The sequence below is a fragment of the Gymnoscopelus microlampas genome (genome assembly GCF_963454915.1).
Source record: "Gymnoscopelus microlampas genome assembly, chromosome: 4".
Lineage (NCBI taxonomy): Eukaryota > Metazoa > Chordata > Actinopteri > Myctophiformes > Myctophidae > Gymnoscopelus > Gymnoscopelus microlampas.
In genome coordinates, this window is record NC_139941.1 from 53,998,073 (window position 1) to 54,018,208 (window position 20,136).

At 40.9% G+C, this 20,136-nt stretch overlaps 3 protein-coding genes across 4 annotated transcripts in view; 1 reads left to right on the forward strand and 2 right to left on the reverse strand.

The window, feature by feature from the left end:
- Positions 1–15,320, forward strand: part of npc1l1 (NPC1-like 1) — a 39,017-nt gene extending 23,697 nt beyond the window's left edge. The window contains exons 13-23 of the mRNA XM_084054594.1: positions 116–381; positions 1,880–1,969; positions 3,243–3,433; positions 8,668–8,798; positions 10,119–10,248; positions 10,747–10,802; positions 12,359–12,509; positions 13,426–13,657; positions 14,190–14,303; positions 14,676–14,838; positions 15,052–15,320. Of these exons, the coding sequence (XP_083910720.1) occupies positions 116–381; positions 1,880–1,969; positions 3,243–3,433; positions 8,668–8,798; positions 10,119–10,248; positions 10,747–10,802; positions 12,359–12,509; positions 13,426–13,657; positions 14,190–14,303; positions 14,676–14,838; positions 15,052–15,263 (1,736 nt within the window). The 3' untranslated portion in view covers positions 15,264–15,320. The remainder of the gene's footprint in view (positions 1–115; positions 382–1,879; positions 1,970–3,242; positions 3,434–8,667; positions 8,799–10,118; positions 10,249–10,746; positions 10,803–12,358; positions 12,510–13,425; positions 13,658–14,189; positions 14,304–14,675; positions 14,839–15,051) is intronic.
- A 3,276-nt stretch (positions 15,321–18,596) lies between these two features.
- Positions 18,597–20,136, reverse strand: part of LOC311042913 (H-2 class II histocompatibility antigen, E-S beta chain-like) — a 165,674-nt gene continuing 164,134 nt past the window's right edge. Inside the window, exon 10 of one of the 2 annotated variants that reach the window (XR_014600556.1) lies at positions 18,597–19,692. The gene's annotated coding sequence lies outside the window, so the exon portion shown is untranslated. Of the gene's footprint in view, positions 19,729–20,136 lie in introns of both variants that reach the window. The other variant, XR_014600557.1, reaches the window with a different exon arrangement.
- Positions 18,597–20,136, reverse strand: part of LOC311042915 (H-2 class II histocompatibility antigen, E-S beta chain-like) — a 138,264-nt gene continuing 136,724 nt past the window's right edge. Inside the window, exon 11 of the mRNA XM_084054016.1 lies at positions 18,597–20,015. The gene's annotated coding sequence lies outside the window, so the exon portion shown is untranslated. The remainder of the gene's footprint in view (positions 20,016–20,136) is intronic.

Genomic DNA, 20,136 nt, shown 5'->3' on the forward strand with positions numbered 1-20,136 from the left:
AATCCCCTATAGTATCATTCCAATCCATGCAGGATAAATTCCGTTGCTTCTTTACATGGTTTTATCTCTAACTCTTTTCAACCTTTTCTCTCTCTTGTGTCTCTCCACCATACAGGAGCGTTGTCCACCATGCCGGCAGTCAAGTCCTTCGCTCTGTACGCGGCCCTGGCCGTCCTCATGGACTTCGTCCTGCAGATGACCGCCTTCGTGGCGCTGCTGTCCCTGGACGCCCGGCGGCAGGACAGCAACCGCTGTGAGCTGCTGTGCTGCGTGTCCGTGCCCACCAAGAGACCCAACAAACCCAACCAGGGCCTCCTGCTGCCCCTCATGAAGAAGTACTACGCCCCCGTGCTGCTGCACCCCGTCTCCAGGATCACCGTGGTAACGATCTGTTTTAGTCTTAACCCAGGGGGTCCTAGGGGGTCCCCAGAGTTACTACAAGGGGTCCGCCAAATCTTTGTGTGGTGGGGACCGTTAGCTGAAAATAGCAGATCTGCAAGCTCACAACGCCTCGCGCTGCGAGGCGTTGTGAGCTTGTAGATCTGCTATTTTTTGGAGAGTCGTGTAGAGGGGAAAAGAGCAGACCAAGTTCACAGCCAACGGTAAATACGGAAAATATAGAGGGTTTAAAGGTTAACTATCTGAATATACACATTAACATGAATCCAGCCATCTATGAAATCTATAAAAAAGGTTTAATCTGCAACATCATTTTATACAATATGTAGTGGGGGTCCCTGCTTCATCACTTTCTCAGCTAGAGGGTCCTTGGCCTGAAAACGTTGAAGACCCCTGATCTAACCCTTCCACAAGACCAGTGGTTCTCAAACTTTTCAGGCCACGACCCCACAAAATAATCGTATTTGAACTGTGGACCCCACAAAATAATCATATTTGAACTGTGGACCCCACAAAATAATCATATTTGAACTGGGGACCCCACAAAATAATCATATTTGAACTGGGGACCCCACAAAATAATCGTATTTGAACTGTGGACCCCACAAAATAATCATATTTGAACTGTGGACCCCACAAAATAATCATATTTGAACTGGGGACCCCACAAAATAATCATATTTGAACTGTGGACCCCACAAAATAATCATATTTGAACTGGGGACCCCACAAAATAATCATATTTGAACTGTGGACCCCACAAAATAATCATATTTGAACTGTGGACCCCACAAAATAATCATATTTGAACTGTGGACCCCACAAAATAATCATATTTGAACTGGGGACCCCACAAAATAATCATATTTGAACTGGGGACCCCACAAAATAATCGTATTTGAACTGGGGACCCCACAAAATAATCATATTTGAACTGGGGACCCCGCAAAATAATCGTATTTGAACTGGGCACCCCCACCTAATTTGGCCAATGTTGTTTAACCATTTTTTGAGCGGTGTAGCCGCTCCTATAAGTGGGGTTGGGACCCATGACCCATCCGTCGTGAAAATTTGTCTTTCGCTGTACTGTGATTGGCTGATAAGTATTCAGACCCTTTGCTCAGTATTGTGATTGGCTAGCGAGACGCATGATGAAATTCATAACCTATAAATATCACCACGCACTTCAAAGAAATTACTTTTTTTTAAAAGTGAGCTTCCATCACTGTGATGACCTTAAATAACACCGCTCACTTCACACTGGATGTGATTTTTATAGTAGTTTGTTGATTACAACAAAAACATTCGGGGACCCCCATGGTTTGAGAACCATTGCACAAAGACCAACTGTAGGGGTCCGCAGTGACAGTGATTATACATGCATGGTGGAACTGTCAAATCCATTTCTTATCCATTAAAAATGTTTTAATTCAATCCATGAGTTGTCCTGACAGAATGCATGTTGTGTTTCTTCTTACAGATGGTGGTGTTCATCTTCATGTTCTGTGGTTCTGTGTTCCTCATGTTCCACGTCACAGTAGGTCTGGATCAGGAGCTGGCTATGCCTCAAGTAAGTCTGACTGGGCTGTCTAAAGTCAAAACAAAATAGCAGATATACAAGCTTGTAGATCTGCTATTTATTATTAGCGGTGCCAACCGCTCTATACATGGCTTTTGACTTTTGTATGTCCGTCCGTCCGTCCGTCCGTCCGTCCGACCGGCGGTTTCAGCACGGGATGAGCACGGCAAAGAAGCAAACAGCTATAACTTCAGTTTGCAGCATGCCACCAAGTCCAAATTCGGTATGTGGACTTAGACCACCAATAGGGACGAGCATGAATTGATGACGTTATCAAAAAGGGGTCCAGGGACCCCCAGCACCCGTATGAGCACGGGATGAGCATGGGATTTTAAACAGCTATAACTCCAGTTTGCAGCATGCCACCAAATCCACATTTGGTATGTGGACTTAGACCACCAATAGGCACGAGCATGAATTGATGAAGTTATCAAAGAGGGGTCCAGGGACCCCCCGCGCCCGTATGAGCACGGGATTTTAAACAGCTATAACTCCAGTTTGCAGCATGCCACCAAGTCCACATTTGGTATGTGGACTTAGACCACCAATAGGCACGAGCATGAATTGATGAAGTTCTCAAAGAGGGGTCCAGGGACCCCCCGTGCCCGTATGAGCACGGGATGAGCACGGGATTTTAAACAGCTATAACTCCAGTTTGCAGCATGCCACCAAGTCCACATTTGGTATGTGGACTTAGACCACCAATAGGGACCAGCATGAATTGCTGAAGCCCCGCCCCCTCTGTCCTCCCATTGGCTGGCCTTCAAACAGCCATAACTCAAGTTCGCAGCATGCTATGGAGTACAAATTTTGTACATGGACTAAAGCCAGCAATAGGGACTAACTGTCATTACTTAAGCCCCGCCCCCTCTGTCTGCCCATTGGCTGGGCTTTAAACAGCCATCATTCCAGTTTGCAGCATGCTCCCAAGTACAAATTTGGTAAGTGGACTCAGACCACCAATAGGGATGCATTGAAATGAGTTAAGGCCCGCCCCAAAGGCACCGCTTCCTTCACACAGGGTGTGATTTTTTTTTTTAATCGTGGAACATTTGGGCAAATCTTTGAATATATATTTATGCTTTCAACTAAAGCGAACATTCAAAACATGTTTTTAACATTTTAGTCAAGTGCCACGCTATGAGCTTGTAGATCTGCTATTTTTGAATAGCCGAAGAAATCTAAAATGACACAGATGCGTTCCCGGTCTTAATGGCTTAAAATAAGTTGTGGATCTAACACTATCCTGTGTCTTCCTCTGCAGAACTCATACATGCTGGATTACTTTGCGTACCTGTACAAATACTTTGAGGTGGGGGTCCCCACCTACTTTGTGACGACCAAAGGCTTCAACTTCAACACGGTGGGGGGGATGAACGCAGTGTGTTCCAGTGTGGGATGTGACCAGTTCTCTCTCACTCAGAAGATCCAGTACGCCACCGACTTCCCTGAGCTGTGAGTCACTCTGTTCTCTACGTTAACATGTGAAAAACACTGTTCTCTACGTTAATATGTGAAAAACACTGTTCTCTACGTTAACATGTGAAAAACACTGTTCTCTACGTTAACATGTGAAGGGCTCTGTAAGAGTATAAAACATTTAAAAACATAGTTCTCTTCATCAGCACATGAAGGGCTCTGTAAGAGTATAAAACATTTAAAAACATAGTTCTCTTCATCAGCACATGAAGGGCTCTGTAAGAGTATAAAACATTTAAAAACATAGATCTCTTCATCAGCACATGAAGGGCTCTGTAAGAGTATAAAACATTTAAAAACATACTTCTCTTCATCAGCACATGAAGGGCTCTGTAAGAGTATAAAACATTTAAAAACATAGATCTCTTCATCAGCACATGAAGGGCTCTGTAAGAGTATAAAACATTTAAAAACATACTTCTCTTCATCAGCACATGAAGGGCTCTGTAAGAGTATAAAACATTTAAAAACATAGATCTCTTCATCAGCACATGAAGGGCTCTGTATGCATATAAAACATACTTCTCTTCATCAGCACATGAAGGACTCTATATGCATATAAAACAATATGGTGGCCACAGCTAAATGCATTTCTGTCCCAATGGTTGCCAACGGTGTGCCGAGGTACACTACTGGTGAGCCTTGGAGGAAAGTTCTTGGGATTTTGTGACGACCACACATTAGTATCGCCATGCCGGCTTGTGGTGGACATTTTTGTCAAAATTCTATTTTTGCCATGGACATACAAATATTACCAGAAACAGAGCTAGCCATAAACATATTCGACTAGTAGGCTACTGTGGTCCTCAAAGTGGGTTGAGGGACCTTCAGGGTTTCTTGAAGGTGGTCCAAATGGACCATTACAGGTCTGTAACTCGGAGAGTGTACAAATGGAACCAAATGGAAATGACCCATTTGTACACTCTCCCAGTTATGGGGGTCCTTGAAAATAAAAAAGTTTGATAACCACTGTACTAGTGGACTCCTAATGTGCCATAGTGTCATAGTAAATACATAGTGTCATAGTAAATACATAGTGTCTTAGTAAATACATAGTGTCATAGTAAATACATAGTGTCATAGTAAATACATAGTGTCATAGTAAATACATTGTAAATACATAGTGTCATAGTAAATACACAGCGTCATAGTAAATACACAGCGTCATAGTAAATACATAGTGTCTTAGTAAATACATAGCGTCATAGTAAATACATAGCGTCATAGTAAATACATAGTGTCATAGTAAATACATAGTGTCATAGTAAATACACAGCGTCATAGTAAATACATAGTGTCATAGTAAATACATAGTGTCTTAGTAAATACATAGTGTCATAGTAAATACATAGTGTCATAGTAAATACATAGTATCATAGTAAATACACAGTGTCATAGTAAATACACAGTGTCATAGTAAATACATAGTGTCATAGTAAATACATAGTGTCATAGTAAATACATAGTGTCATAGGAAATACATAGTGTCTTAGTAAATACATAGTGTCATAGTAAATACATAGTATCATAGTAAATACATAGTGTCATAGTAAATACATAGTGTCATAGTAAATACATAGTGTCATAGTAAATACATAGTGTCATAGTAAATACATAGTGTCTTAGTAAATACATAGTATCATAGTAAATACACAGTGTCATAGTAAATACATAGTGTCATAGTAAATACATAGTGTCATAGTAAATACATAGTGTCTTAGTAAATACATAGTATCATAGTAAATACACAGTGTCATAGTAAATACATAGTGTCATAGTAAATACATAGTGTCTTAGTAAATACATAGTGTCTTAGTAAATACATAGTGTCATAGTAAATACATAGTGTCTTAGTAAATACATAGTGTCATAGTAAATACATAGTGTCATAGTAAATACATAGTGTCATAGTAAATACATAGTGTCTTAGTAAATACATAGTGTCTTAGTAAATACACAGTGTCATAGTAAATACATAGTGTCTTAGTAAATACATAGTGTCATAGTAAATACATAGTGTCATAGTAAATACATAGTGTCATAGTAAATACATAGTGTCATAGTAAATACATAGTGTCATAGTAAATACATAGTGTCTTAGTAAATACATAGTGTCATAGTAAATACATAGTGTCTTAGTAAATACATAGTGTCATAGTAAATACATAGTGTCATAGTAAATACACAGTGTCTTAGTAAATACATAGTGTCTTAGTAAATACATAGTGTCTTAGTAAATACATAGTGTCATAGTAAATACATAGTGTCATAGTAAATACATAGTGTCTTAGTAAATACATAGTGTCTTAGTAAATACATAGTGTCATAGTAAATACATAGTGTCATAGTAAATACATAGTGTCTTAGTAAATACATAGTGTCTTAGTAAATACATCATAGTAAATACATCATAGTAAATACATAGTGTCATAGTAAATACATAGTGTCTTAGTAAATACATAGTGTCATAGTAAATACATAGTGTCATAGTAAATACATAGTGTCTTAGTAAATACATAGTGTCTTAGTAAATACATAGTGTCTTAGTAAATACATAGTGTCTTAGTAAATACATAGTGTCATAGTAAATACATAGTGTCTTAGTAAATACATAGTGTCTTAGTAAATACATAGTGTCATAGTAAATACACAGTGTCATAGTAAATACATAGTGTCATAGTAAATACATAGTGTCTTAGTAAATACATAGTGTCATAGTAAATACATAGTGTCATAGTAAATACATAGTGTCATAGTAAATACATAGTAAATACATAGTGTCATAGTAAATACATAATGTCATAGTAAATACATAGTGTCATAGTAAATACATAGTGTCATAGTAAATACATAGTGTCATAGTAAATACACAGTGTCATAGTAAATACATAGTGTCATAGTAAATACATAGTGTCATAGTAAATACATAGTGTCTTAGTAAATACATAGTGTCATAGTAAATACATAGTGTCATAGTAAATACATAGTGTCTTAGTAAATACATAGTAAATACATAGTGTCATAGTAAATACATAGTGTCATAGTAAATACATAGTGTCATAGTAAATACATAGTGTCTTAGTAAATACATAGTGTCATAGTAAATACATAGTGTCATAGTAAATACATAGTGTCATAGTAAATACATAGTATCTTAGTAAATACATAGTGTCATAGTAAATACATAGTGTCATAGTAAATACATAGTGTCTTAGTAAATACATAGTGTCATAGTAAATACATAGTGTCATAGTAAATACATAGTGTCATAGTAAATACATAGTGTCATAGTAAATACATAGTGTCATAGTAAATCAGTGTCATACATGTTCTGAAGCAGAGCTGGAGACTGACATTCAGTCATTCTGTCTCAAAATAAGAACATAATAATGTTATGCAAAAACAAAATCAAAACTTTGCCACAGACCAGGACAAGTCTTGCCACGGACATATTTGTCTGTGTATGAACATATTGATAACCCCTGCAAGAGCCTCTTACTGAGGTGGAGGTGGTGGTCTTGGCGGGCCCAAGGCTACTCTCGGTTGGGGGAGAAGGAAAGAAAAATTGGGAAAATAAAATGCTGAGGCGTTTTGGCCAAGTGCCCTGACGAAGGCTACTTGCCAAGAGCACCTCGGCTACACTAACAAACACACACACACACACACACACACACACACACACACTACACTAACAAACAAACACACACACACTACACTAACAAACAAACAAACACACACGACAGAGAAAGCCAGTCCCTACCTTTTTAAACAACACAATATTATTACATTCTAATGTAATTTTTACTTATTTAATTAGAATTTTGTGAAAGTATGAAGTGGTTAAACTTTTTATTTGGCATTATTAAATACAAAATAAAACATTTACAGAGTTATAAGATTGATAATATGTCTTATAGAGGCTATTTGACATCGATACAGGTATGCCGTGGAATTCTTTACTTGGACACGACACGTTTGAAAACCCCTGTTGTAGCCAATGAACAGCTGCAGTCAGTCAGATGTCCCTAAACCTGAGTCATATTATCTGGCCTCCATATCGCTGCCTTTCCCCTTGACACCGAGCCTTGAACCCGCTGATAATCTAACCTCACAGAATGCCTGCCAATCCCAGCAGGTTAATGATCACCTGGTTATATGAGCAGCACTCAGCCTTCCTCATTCAAACTCAACTGCTCTATAGTTATACTGTTGTAGGACGTTTATGGATCTCAGACGTTTTAATTTCAAAGACCCCCAGTGTGATATGCATTAGGCTACGGACCCCCATTTGAGACAGTTTGTTAATTTTTAGGAGCCCAGTGTACACTGTCAAATCCTCAGTGTTCATTTAAGAATATCACTTACATTACATTTAATCACTTATTTTTCCACTCACTCCCCACAGGCTTTGTAATCATGATCTCTAGCATCTTGTCAAGGACAGCCATGGATGGCATGTGAACGTGCACATCATCCCTTCATTGTGCAGAAAGATAAGAGGGAACAGGGAACAGAGGTGTTTAATGCATAACCTGGTCAGCGCTATCAGCTGCTGATAGGCAAAGGGCAGAGCTATCTGCTGATGTGGGGAATTCAGAGAACGTATAGAATGAAAGTGAAATGACATAACGGCAAACAATATAACACTGTGCTTATGAGCCATGGAATGCCCCTGAAATGTTACGACCATTAAAGCTGCAATAAGACATTTCTATTGTTGTTGTAGTAGTTAAAATAAGTGTTAAACACTTGCCATTAGTAATCATTGCCACTGTGTTTGTTCAGTAACACAGGTCCCCTCCGTCTCTCCAGCTCTTTAGAGAGCAGAAAATACACTTTTCAGGTCGGGATATGAATTTCATCCAATCAGGAGAGAGAACTCATACAGAATAATGGATGAACAAGTGAAATTGGAAATGTTGACCTAACCTTAGAACACTGTAAAATTTAAGCTAATACATGAGTACTGATTGGATGAAATCGGCGACCCAACTGAAAATGTATTTTGTTGTTTATTAAAGAGACAGGGAGACTCCTGTTACTGAACAAACACACACATAAAAAATGATTACTATCAGAATACAGAGCTTTAATTTTTAACAAAAAAAAAACATTTTGTTCCATTCCCCAAAACATATCACTTACACTACCTTTCAAATGATGAAGAACAGTATTGTGATGTCAGTTTGTGATTGTATTTCTCTCTATAGGTCCTATATGGCCATCCCTGCTAACTCCTGGGTGGATGACTTCATCGACTGGCTCAACCCTGGGTCCAAATGCTGTCGTCTGTACTCACCGCCCAGCGTTAACCAAGGAAACTTCTGCCCTGCAAACATATGTGAGCTCCACATGATAACACTGTCAACATCCAAGACAGTTAGTTTCACATCTGTCTTAACCTATTTAAACCGGGAACGCATCTGTGTGTAACCACTTAAACCATTATTGTATACTTTGGCTATTCAAAAAGAGCAGATCTACAAGCTCATAGCGCAGCACCGAGAGCCGCGCTATGAGCTTGTAGATTTTTTTAAATCATGAACATTTTTGTGCAAATCTTTGAATAGACGCCTTAACAGACGACGTCACACTGATACGAAACAGTATGCGCACGCAGGTCGGCAGCAAAAGAACCCCACCGCTCATAAGATGCAATGTAAAAGTGGTCACAGTCTCACGTGTAAAAATGCATCCCATCACACTTTCAGATGCTGTTTTTCTCCCAGTGTGGAGGAAGAATGCTTAGGATTTTTACTGTGATCTCTCGCTCTTGAAATATATAATCCTTGGTTTCTGTTGTGTGTAAACAATGATAACAATTCAAAGCAGTTGTCCTCAAAACTCCACCTCCAGTGGCTGTCATAGGAACGGAGGGAGCGCTCTATGATCATGGCATCAGAACCTGCTTGGCTCGCGCAGCTGCAGCCCGTCAAGACTAATTTATGCTCCGTCCCGCGAAGGTGTCGCGCGCAGAGAACGGCCGAGAATAGCAGATCTCCAAGCTCACAGCGGTCGCATCCGTGACTCGGTTGTGAGCTTGTATGTCAGCTGTTCTCGGTGCGCTATACCGTTGCGCGATGAAGTATATATATGTGTCGCCAGGGCGCACCCCACCAGCCTACACACAGAGGAGGTTGAATGAACTGAAACAAGCTCACCCCAAAACAGCAGGTTTGGGGATCTGTTGGGAATTGATTACATGAAACAGTCACCTGTGCGTCCAGTCTCAATGTTTGTAAACAAATAATTGGTCTATATGTATTTTTCAAAGCGAACATTTTTGACTCAAATCTTTGTTTCTCGGGGGTCCCTGGAACAACATATTTTCAGATGGGGGTCCGCGGCCAAATACATATCATTTTGGGGGTCCTTGACATGAAAAAGTTTGAGAACCACTGACATTAAAGCAACATACGTTTTTTTTTCAGAAAACTGTTAGGATTTAGAAGACATTTGTAGAATCCCCCAGAAGCAGAGTTAAAATGTTCGCTTTAAAAAATACATATATGCAAAGATCTGCACACATTGAAAATGGACAAAGAAATCAAAAAATGACACAGATGCGTTCCTGGTCTTAATGGGTTCAATCAGTAGACGTCTTCACATAACATACATGATGTATTCATTATTAACAACATCTTTCTGCTGTCTTCTCCAGCTGGTCTTATCTGTAGACATAAGTGTTTGGACGGAACCGCCACCGGCGTCCTCAGGCCCACCGTGGACGAGTTCAACCGCTTCCTGCCCGACTTCCTGGGCAACAGGCCTGACCTGCAGTGCTCCAAAGGGTCAGTGACACTAAAACACTAAAACATACATTTGTGTCCTGAGCCAAAAATAACACGTTGCATCAGCGACGCTGTGTGAGCTTGTAGTTTGGCTATTTTCGGTACGTGCATAAATTAGGCAACTGGTTCTTAAAGTGGGGTCCGAGGGCCCCCCTGGGGTCTTGGAGGTGGTTCCAGGGGGTCCCCAGCAAAATAAGGAACACTGAAGTCCTCTTTTTTTCGGCTATTCGAAATAGCTGATCTACAAGCTCACAGCGTGGTACAATGCGACGCAGTTTGCAGCCAAATACATATCAGTTTGGAGATCCTTGACATGAAAATGAATGAGAACCATTGCATTGGGCATTAGGTGGAGCTTAGGTTTGAAACAGCTTCTGACAACAAGCTTTAGAAAGGAAGAGAAGGACAACAGCAACATGGAGATGGTCCACCATGCAGCTTTAGTTTGTGAAACATGTTCTCATGTATAATCTCACCTCCTGCTGTGTTTCCCCACAGAGGTCTGGGTGCCTACGACAAGGCTGTGGTGAAAGACGACAGCGGAGAAATTATAGGTGAGGCTTCATCTCATATCCTGATACAGACACAGACTTCATAGTGTTGCATAGCAGTGTAGTTTCCACTGTTGCATACTGTTATGAAATGTATTATGTATTTCATGTACTAATGAGTTAGCCTGGAAACCAGACAAACCTACCATTGCAAAAATGTTTTTGCCCTCGTCAGATTTGGGTTGGCACCTCTCAGTTGTGATTGGATTTCACTCCCTCCAAAGTAGTGAGGGACCAATCAGGGCCCAGTATGCAAACATGGGGCGGCTTTATCACCAGAGGCATTTTTTTTAATTCGCCCCTTGGAAATACAGGTTCCACACAGAGATTCCAGACTAATATCTACACAGTGATATTAGTCTGGCCATGCCAGGCTACTAATGAGTAGCTGTTAAGCTTTCAGACATACTAGACAGTCTCACGTACTATACTAAATAGTATGTTAGTATGGAATTTCAGACGCAGCCACTGTCTTGTTTTTTTGAAAGATTGATGTAGAGTAAGTGAACTTCTGTGTGTCCAGCCTCTAGGTTCATGGCGTACCACACACCACTTACTAACTCTCTGTGTGTCCAGCCTCTAGGTTCATGGCGTACCACACACCACTGACTAACTCTCTCTGTGTGTGTCCAGCCTCTAGGTTCATGGTGTACCACACACCACTGACTAACTCTCTCTCTCTCTGTGTGTCCAGCCTCTAGGTTCATGGTGTACCACACACCACTGACTAACTCTCTCTGTGTGTGTCCAGCCTCTAGGTTCATGGCGTACCACACACCACTGACTAACTCTCTCTCTCTCTGTGTGTCCAGCCTCTAGGTTCATGGTGTACCACACACCACTGACTAACTCTCTCTCTGTGTGTCCAGCCTCTAGGTTCATGGTGTACCACACACCACTGACTAACTCTCTCTCTCTCTCTGTGTCCAGCCTCTAGGTTCATGGCGTACCACACACCACTGACTAACTCTCTCTCTCTGTGTCCAGCCTCTAGGTTCATGGCATACCACACACCACTGACTAACTCTCTCTGTGTGTCCAGCCTCTAGGTTCATGGTGTACCACACACCACTGACTAACTCTCTCTCTCTGTGTCCAGCCTCTAGGTTCATGGTGTACCACACACCACTGACTAACTCTCTCTGTGTGTCCAGCCTCTAGGTTCATGGTGTACCACACACCACTGACTAACTCTCTCTCTGTGTGTCCAGCCTCTAGGTTCATGGCGTACCACACACCACTGACTAACTCTCTCTGTGTGTCCAGCCTCTAGGTTCATGGCGTACCACACACCACTGACTAACTCTCTCTCTCTCTCTGTGTCCAGCCTCTAGGTTCATGGTGTACCACACACCACTGACTAACTCTCTCTCTCTCTCTGTGTGTCCAGCCTCTAGGTTCATGGCGTACCACACACCACTGACTAACTCTCTCTCTGTGTGTCCAGCCTCTAGGTTCATGGCGTACCACACACCACTGACTAACTCTCTCTCTCTGTGTCCAGCCTCTAGGTTCATGGCGTACCACACACCACTGACTAACTCTCTCTGTGTGTTCAGCCTCTAGGTTCATGGCGTACCACACACCACTGACTAACTCTCAGGAGTTCACGGCGGCGCTGCAGAAGGCCAGAGAACTGGCACACAACATCACCATGGGCATGAGGGCGATACCGGGCACCTCCCCAGACTTTGAGGTCTTCCCCTACACGTATGTCAGCCTCTCTCTGCTGCACAGCACTGTACAAAAATACACTTGTTTTGAAATATACAGAAAAAATTGCAGGGGACAAGAAAATATATACTCTGTTTGGACCGGTGTTGATTTCGTCGACTAAAACTATGACAAAAAAATGGTCGTCGACTTCCTTTTTTCACTGACGAAAACCAAATAAAAACTAAGCTATGATGACTAAAAAACTAAGACTATATATATTGACAATTTCGTTACCAAATAAAAACTAGACTAACATGTTAGTGTTAGTGAGGGAGATCCAGTAGAACTAAAAGACAAGTAATTTCATGTTTGGTTGCGCTCAGCTCTGAAAATAGCAGATCGGCTATTTTCAACTAAGTGTAAAAACAACCATTACGACGCCATCAAGGGACCGCCAAAATACATTTTAGTCGACTAAAATCAACTGTAGATGTAAGCAGTACCTGACAATCTTGTTCTCCTGTATACAGGGTGACCTATGTGTTCTATGAGCAGTACCTGACCATCATGTTCTTCTGTATACAGGGTGACCTATGTGTTCTATGAGCAGTACCTGACCATCATGTTCTCCTGTATACAGGGTGACCTATGTGTTCTATGAGCAGTACCTGACCATCGTGTTCTCCTGTATACAGGGTGACCTATGTGTTCTATGAGCAGTACCTGACCATCATGTTCTCCTGTATACAGGGTGACCTATGTGTTCTATGAGCAGTACCTGACCATCATGTTCTCCTGTATACAGGGTGACCTATGTGTTCTATGAGCAGTACCTGACCATCGTGTTCTCCTGTATACAGGGTGATCTATGTGTTCTATGAGCAGTACCTGACCATCATGTTCTCCTGTATACAGGGTGACCTATGTGTTCTATGAGCAGTACCTGACCATCATGTTCTCCTGTATACAGGGTGACCTATGTGTTCTATGAGCAGTACCTGACCATCGTACAGGAGGGCCTCTTCAACATCTCGCTGTGCCTGCTGCCCACGTTCGTGGTGTGCTGCCTCCTGCTGGGCATGGACCTGCGCTCCGGCCTGCTCAACCTCCTCACCATCATCATGATCACGGTGGACACGGTGGGCGTCATGACGCTCTGGGGCATCGACTACAACGCCGTGGCTCTCATTAACCTGGTCACGGTATGACAACATTGTTCAACCTTTTCTTTGAAAATAGCAGATCTACAAGCTTAACGTGCAATGCATCACAACACGTTGGGAGCTTGTGGGCTATTTACGAATAGCCAAAGTATACAGTAGAATAGGGTTAAACTCGGTCATTGTTGACCTGGCATCCCATAGTGTGTATAGTTTCAATGTACAGGCTGATGATAGGTTCTTGGTTTAGTTATGTATTAGTTCATTATTTTTTATTCTTTAGCTAATAGTTTATTATTAGATTGCTATTTCTATGCATTTGATGTACCTTGTGTTGTCCTTACTTACTGTAAATCGCTCTGGATTAAGAGTGTCTGCTAAATGCCTACATTGTAAATGCCTAAATGAATGTAAATCTTGAAAAAAATGGAAAGGTGCTGTAAGTGATATGCATTTTCTAAGTAAGTTGTCCTGTGTGTGTGTGTGTGTGTGTGTGTGTGTGTGTGTGTGTGTGTGTGTGTGTGTGTGTGTGTGTGTGTGTGTGTGTGTGTGTGTGTGTGTGTTTGGTCTCCAGTGTGTGGGCATCTCTGTGGAGTTTGTGTCTCACATGACCAGATCCTTCGCCCTCAGCATCCAACCCACACAGGTGGAGCGGGCCAAGGAGGCTACGGCCAACATGGGCAGTGCGGTACGTACGAGCTTTACATGTATAGCCACGCACAAGAACGCACATACACGCAGTACGCATGTGTCGTTGTTTACATTGTCAGATGGTTTTAGATTGAAGGTTTAACATGACGTTCAATGTGTTCTTGTGAGTTAAAACAACTGACCGGCGTGCTCTATGCATAGAGTTATAATATATCGGAGCTTCTTTATTAACACTAGGCTTACAGTTTTCACACTTCCTGTGCTGAATGTGTGTGTGTGTGTGTGTGTGTGTGTGTGTGTGTGTGTGTGTGTGTGTGTGTGTGTGTGTGTGTGTGTGTGTGTGTGTGTGTGTGTGTGTGTGTGTGTGTGTGTGTGTGTGTGTGTGTGTGTGTGTGTGTGTGTCTCACAGGTGTTAGCAGGTGTTGCCATGACCAACCTGCCTGGCATCGTGGTTTTGGCGTTCGCCAAAGCTCAGCTCATCCAGATCTTCTTCTTCCGGTTAAACCTGGTCATCACACTGCTGGGGATGGCTCATGGACTCATCTTCCTACCTGTGCTGCTCAGCTACTTTGGTGCGTGCGTGTGCGTGTGTGTGTGTGTGTGTGTGTGTGTGCACGTGCGTGCGTGCGCGTGTGTGTGTGTGTGTGAGGGAGAGAGGAAAATGCACATTGCTGACGTATATATGTCACATTTATGTTTCAAAACTCACAAAATCATTTGCTAAATGAAGAGACAGAGTATTGGTACAAACAGAAAGATAATAAGTATTTTCTTGTGTCTTGCAGGTCCTGGTGTGAACAAGGCGGTGTTGCTGCGGATGCAGCAGGCTGCAGCCAGCAAGGAGATGAAACTCAGCCCCCACGCCAAGCAGATGTACGAAAACCTGAGCTACGAAGACAACGAGAAAAAGACCCCCATAGACGACCCCAACGGACCCTCAGAAAACACAACCGAGGGCGGCCAGTCGGAGAGAGAGGAGAGAATCGACCATTTCTGAGCTCCATCGGCGGCGAACAAAGTACTATTCTGTTTTCAAACTAAAACATATACCGACGGCACAAAAGACAACCGGGCGCTCAAGTGAGTCTTTGGACAAAAACATAAGAACATGTGGTGCTCCTCTTGGAACAATGGAACGAAGATATGAAATATTTATCCAAACAAGAGAACACGCCTAACAGGAAGGAAACGTATATATTTAAGCCTTTATCGTTAGGTGGCTACGTAATTAAAAAGGACGCCGACATGTTTTGACCACACAGCTGGTCATAATAGATATAAAAACATATATATATACCTCTGTAAAGAAAGGAAGAAGAAGAAACAAAGATGGACAATGAAAGGAGGGAGATCGCAAACCCCGGGTCCAGTGGTGGAAAAAGTACTCACGTTTTTTACTTAAGTAAAAGTATCAATACTGCAATATATTGAGTTAAGTGTCTTGCTCAGGGACACTTGGACACAGACCGGGGGTCAGGAGGTGAACCGGTGACGGCCTCTCTACCCACTCAGCCACGGCCTCCCCAATGGTCATGACCGGGGTCATATCCAGTGGATATGAACGGTTGTGTACTACAGTAAACAATGGAATGGACCTACAGTAAATTCAACAGTGCAATACTTCTGAACAACCTAACAAAGGACTACAGGACTGAGACTCTAGACCAGGGGGTCTCAGACTTTTTTCGTGTCACTGACCCCCAAATTCTCTTTCATGAAGCCATGCATGGACCCCCAGTTCAAACGACTCTGTCCTACGAACCCTGATATTATGAAATATGATTTTGGCTCAAATTAATTTGTCTAAATGTCATAATTGAACATACCGTAGGTTCACACAGCGGTGAAACATACCGTTAGAATACATTTTGTTTGTATCGTAGTCATTTCAAGTGAATTGAGTTAAACTACCCCTCCTTCGTCTGAGGGAGCCTTTGGAACTCCCTCTTGGGGGGTCCCTGAACTCGGACCCCTAGGGGTCCCTGAAGTCCACTTTGAAAAGCACTGCTCTAGACCAGAGCATGAAGAGCTCCACTTCACCTCTGATGTTTCAGTGAAGTGATTCTGGGAATGACCTTTGACCTTACTCACCTCATGCATGTGACAGGAAGTGCAGCTATGAGCAGGATGCACATTCTGTGTGTTTTCAGTTGCAAGATGTGGGACATTTATTTTTGATAGCCAAATATGCTTGAATTAGTCATTTTGTACTTTAAGAATTGTTGTATATGTTTATTTAATGTAATTATTGTATATATTTCACATGAACACTGTATTGATGGTGATGTAAAGCAACAGAAGCACTCCAGCAGTTCACTTGTTATTGTTTTTAGCAGTATTATGAAGTGTCATTGCTGAATACTGTACAATTAATGCAAAAAATATTAAATGTTTTTAATATATGTGACTGGAACAAGACAACATCTGAATTCTAAGCTTCATTTGACTGTTGGTTATGGAATAAACTTTTTTTAATGTGGTTAGATTTCCACGTTCTCACTTGGATCCCCTAAAGCACACTTCCATTTGTGTTATTTAGGGCCTAGATGACAAAAGGGAGGAACGCTTTTGATGACAGGAAAGAATACCATTGCTATAGTGTATAGTGTATTTTTATTTTAAAGTGTCAGTCCGCAACACAGATTGAAACACAAAATACACACACGTACCAGAGTGAAAGAGTTGAGGACCACTCACTCACAAGGAGTTGTGAGACACATCTCCCACAGTAAGACGACAGCAGCACTGGTTACAGTTCATTTTTTAAATGTATTTACTTTAATTACCCACAGTATACGGATCATTTCACTTCTACACATCAACTGAGACAATGGCCCCGATTCACTAAGCAATTTACGACCATGTTTTGATCGTACCGGTATTTAAGACAATTCCTACACTAGCAGTCAGATGCATTCATGTTTTTTTGTAGGTGATTTGAGCGTGAGGTCCGCCCGTTCTCAAGTCAGCCCTGAGGCTGTCTTACCAGGGATCAAAGCTTGCATTATGTCAGTAGAATGCTTTATTCCTCATGCAAAATCAATTACAATAGTGCCAATGAAATATTAGGCCTATGTGCGCAACATTTGTCAACACATATATATAAAAAAGAAAAACTATGTCAAATGATGTATTGCTTGTGGCCTATGCATAATATAGACATGATGCATATTCCACCGCTTTTGTTTTTCTTCCCTGGGTTATCAGTTGCATTTAAAGCTGAATTATTAGGTCCCTCAGAGTATTTGCCAGTGTCGGCCAAGCGGGCCATCTCAGCCAAAGTGTCACGTTGTCACAAACTGCAAGGTTCATTTCCCCTCCGCTCCACAAGGAGGCACCACAATGGGGTTCAGTGGTACCTGTGGTGGTGACCTCACTTCCTCTCACTATAAAAGCAGGACTGGATTCCCATTTTCCTCTTGTCCTTTGTCTCCAAACACATGCAGCCGGCCTGTGTGTTTGCCGTGTGCTGCTGATGTACTGATGTTTGCCATGCGTCTGTTGAAGCTGCTATAATGTAAGTTCTAGTGTTTTACTTCTAGTGATGTGGATTATATTTAAGAATTGATTAACTTGAGTTATATGGATATTTAGATGTGTTTAATATTATGAAGTAAATACTTGGCCAATTATTATTTTGATGATATACAATACCTTAATGTATAATATGATTTAAAGGCCATATCTATGTTTGATATTTTATCTGGCATGATATTATAATTTGTTTCTTTGTGTCTTTGTTTAGAACCGTGGCAATCATCGTGAAACCCAATGTCAACACTATACACATCATTATCCGGCTAAATAAACTGGATATTTGATTGCAACCTTTGTTTCCTGGTGGTTTGTGGCTCCAGTTTGAACTTTAAATCTAAACACACGTAATAATGAAGATGGGCTATGATGCCTTAATGTCACTGCGGATGCGAAAATAGCCGATCTTCAAGCAAATTGAAAATGGCTGATCTACAAGCTCAGTAGATCTGCTATTTTCTAAAAACAACATAAAAAATGTGGACTATTTGGAAGATTTTTCATTCTAACACAAATCTGGTACGGGCTCCAGCTGGCGCACAACATCTTCAGATGGGGTTATAGGGACAAATTAGCCTACATTCATTTGGGGGTCCTTACATGAAAATATTTGAAATTCACCAGTTAAAATAATTTAAAATTTGTGATGCAAGCCCAAATTCGCTTATAATAAGCGGGACACCTGGGGAAAAACACATTTGGTGAATGTGGAGGTTGGCTTCTCTTGTATTTTCTCTTAACAGAAAGTTAAGATAAAATGCTGTATGAGTGAAATGTAAGAAAACATGAGGCCCAATTATGTTATTCCTTTATTGATATTTTGACATTGCATTCAAACCAAGCAAATTAAAGCCAAAATCTAACATCTGAACTTCAAACCATTCATGATCAGGGGTGCAGATCCCAGGGGGTATGTCTGACATGTTCCTCCAATAAAGTATCTTTAAATAAATAATATCATCATCAATTTTGTTTTGTTTTTGCTACTGGTGTGTCTTGATCATCAACAAGCTTCATCATCATCACTTGTCCACAGAGCTGTTAACTAGTTTAATGAGTGAAGTTAAGCCAATATGAACGGATATAAACAACAGTGGAGCTGAAAAACGGAAAGATGAATAATACTGACCAAGGAATACCTAAACTGTCTGAATTAGACACATATTTTGTTTATTTTAGTAAAGTTTGCACAACCTTTCTGTTATTGTTGACTCATCGTGTCACTGTCACAACGCATAGCGCTCATTATCCTAATTAAAAAAAATAAAATGAATAATTAAAACCTCATGGGAATTCAAATACATTTATTGGACTTTCTTTTTAGTTATGCTGCAGGACCACATTGGAAACAAGTGTTTCATTACGCTTTAATGTGTCAGCCTAGGTTTAAGTTTTGTGATTTTGCTCGTATATCTTTTACCAAAATCAAATCAAATCTCAAATGATGAATTAATGTGAAAGTATCAATGTTTGTAAGTCCTGCTGTTAAACATGGAGCCATGTTAATGTGTTTGTTATTAAGTCATGTGATGTCAACCTATAATGGATTATTTACATCATAACATTATAGTTTGTTTCATACATTGAACATGGATTTGGTTTTTTGTTGTTTATACCAAATGTCAGACAAACTGTAATCATTGTGACCATTATTAGTTAGTTTAAAATCCTAGCATTAACTCTATGTTGGTGATATTATTGATGTGAAGATTCCTTCTTTGTGGTTCCCTCCTAAGTTGTAATGAGATCTGCTCCCCTGCTCGTGATTAGTGATTACATATAAATCATTACTTAATATAAATGATTGCATGTCATCAGTGTTTCCCATTAGTTTCATAGACTGTGGCGGACCACCATTGTTTAATTTGGGTGGACCTGGGTATACCCATCACCTCAGACACCCTAGAGGGTCCAGGTCCACCCATCACCTCAGACCACCCTAGAGTATCAGGTCCATCACAGGGAAACAAAAAAAGGGTTAAACCTAACCCTAACCCCAACCTTTAACTTCACAAACACTATGCCTAAACCTAAACTTAACCTTAACCATAACCTCACAGAAACTATGCCTATAAACCTAACCTTAACCTTTAACTTCACAAACACTATGCCTAAACCTAAACCTAACCATAACCTCACAGAAACTATGCCTATAAACCTAACCCCAACCTTTAACTTCACAAACACTATGCCTAAACCTAAACTTAACCATAACCTCACAGAAACAGGGTCAGTCCACCCTTAGGTGAACACGCACTGACCCTCTGCACCTTAATCCCCATGTATAACGCACAAACTTTTTTTGATTTTTATTATTGCGCTCTTTTTCTCTCTAA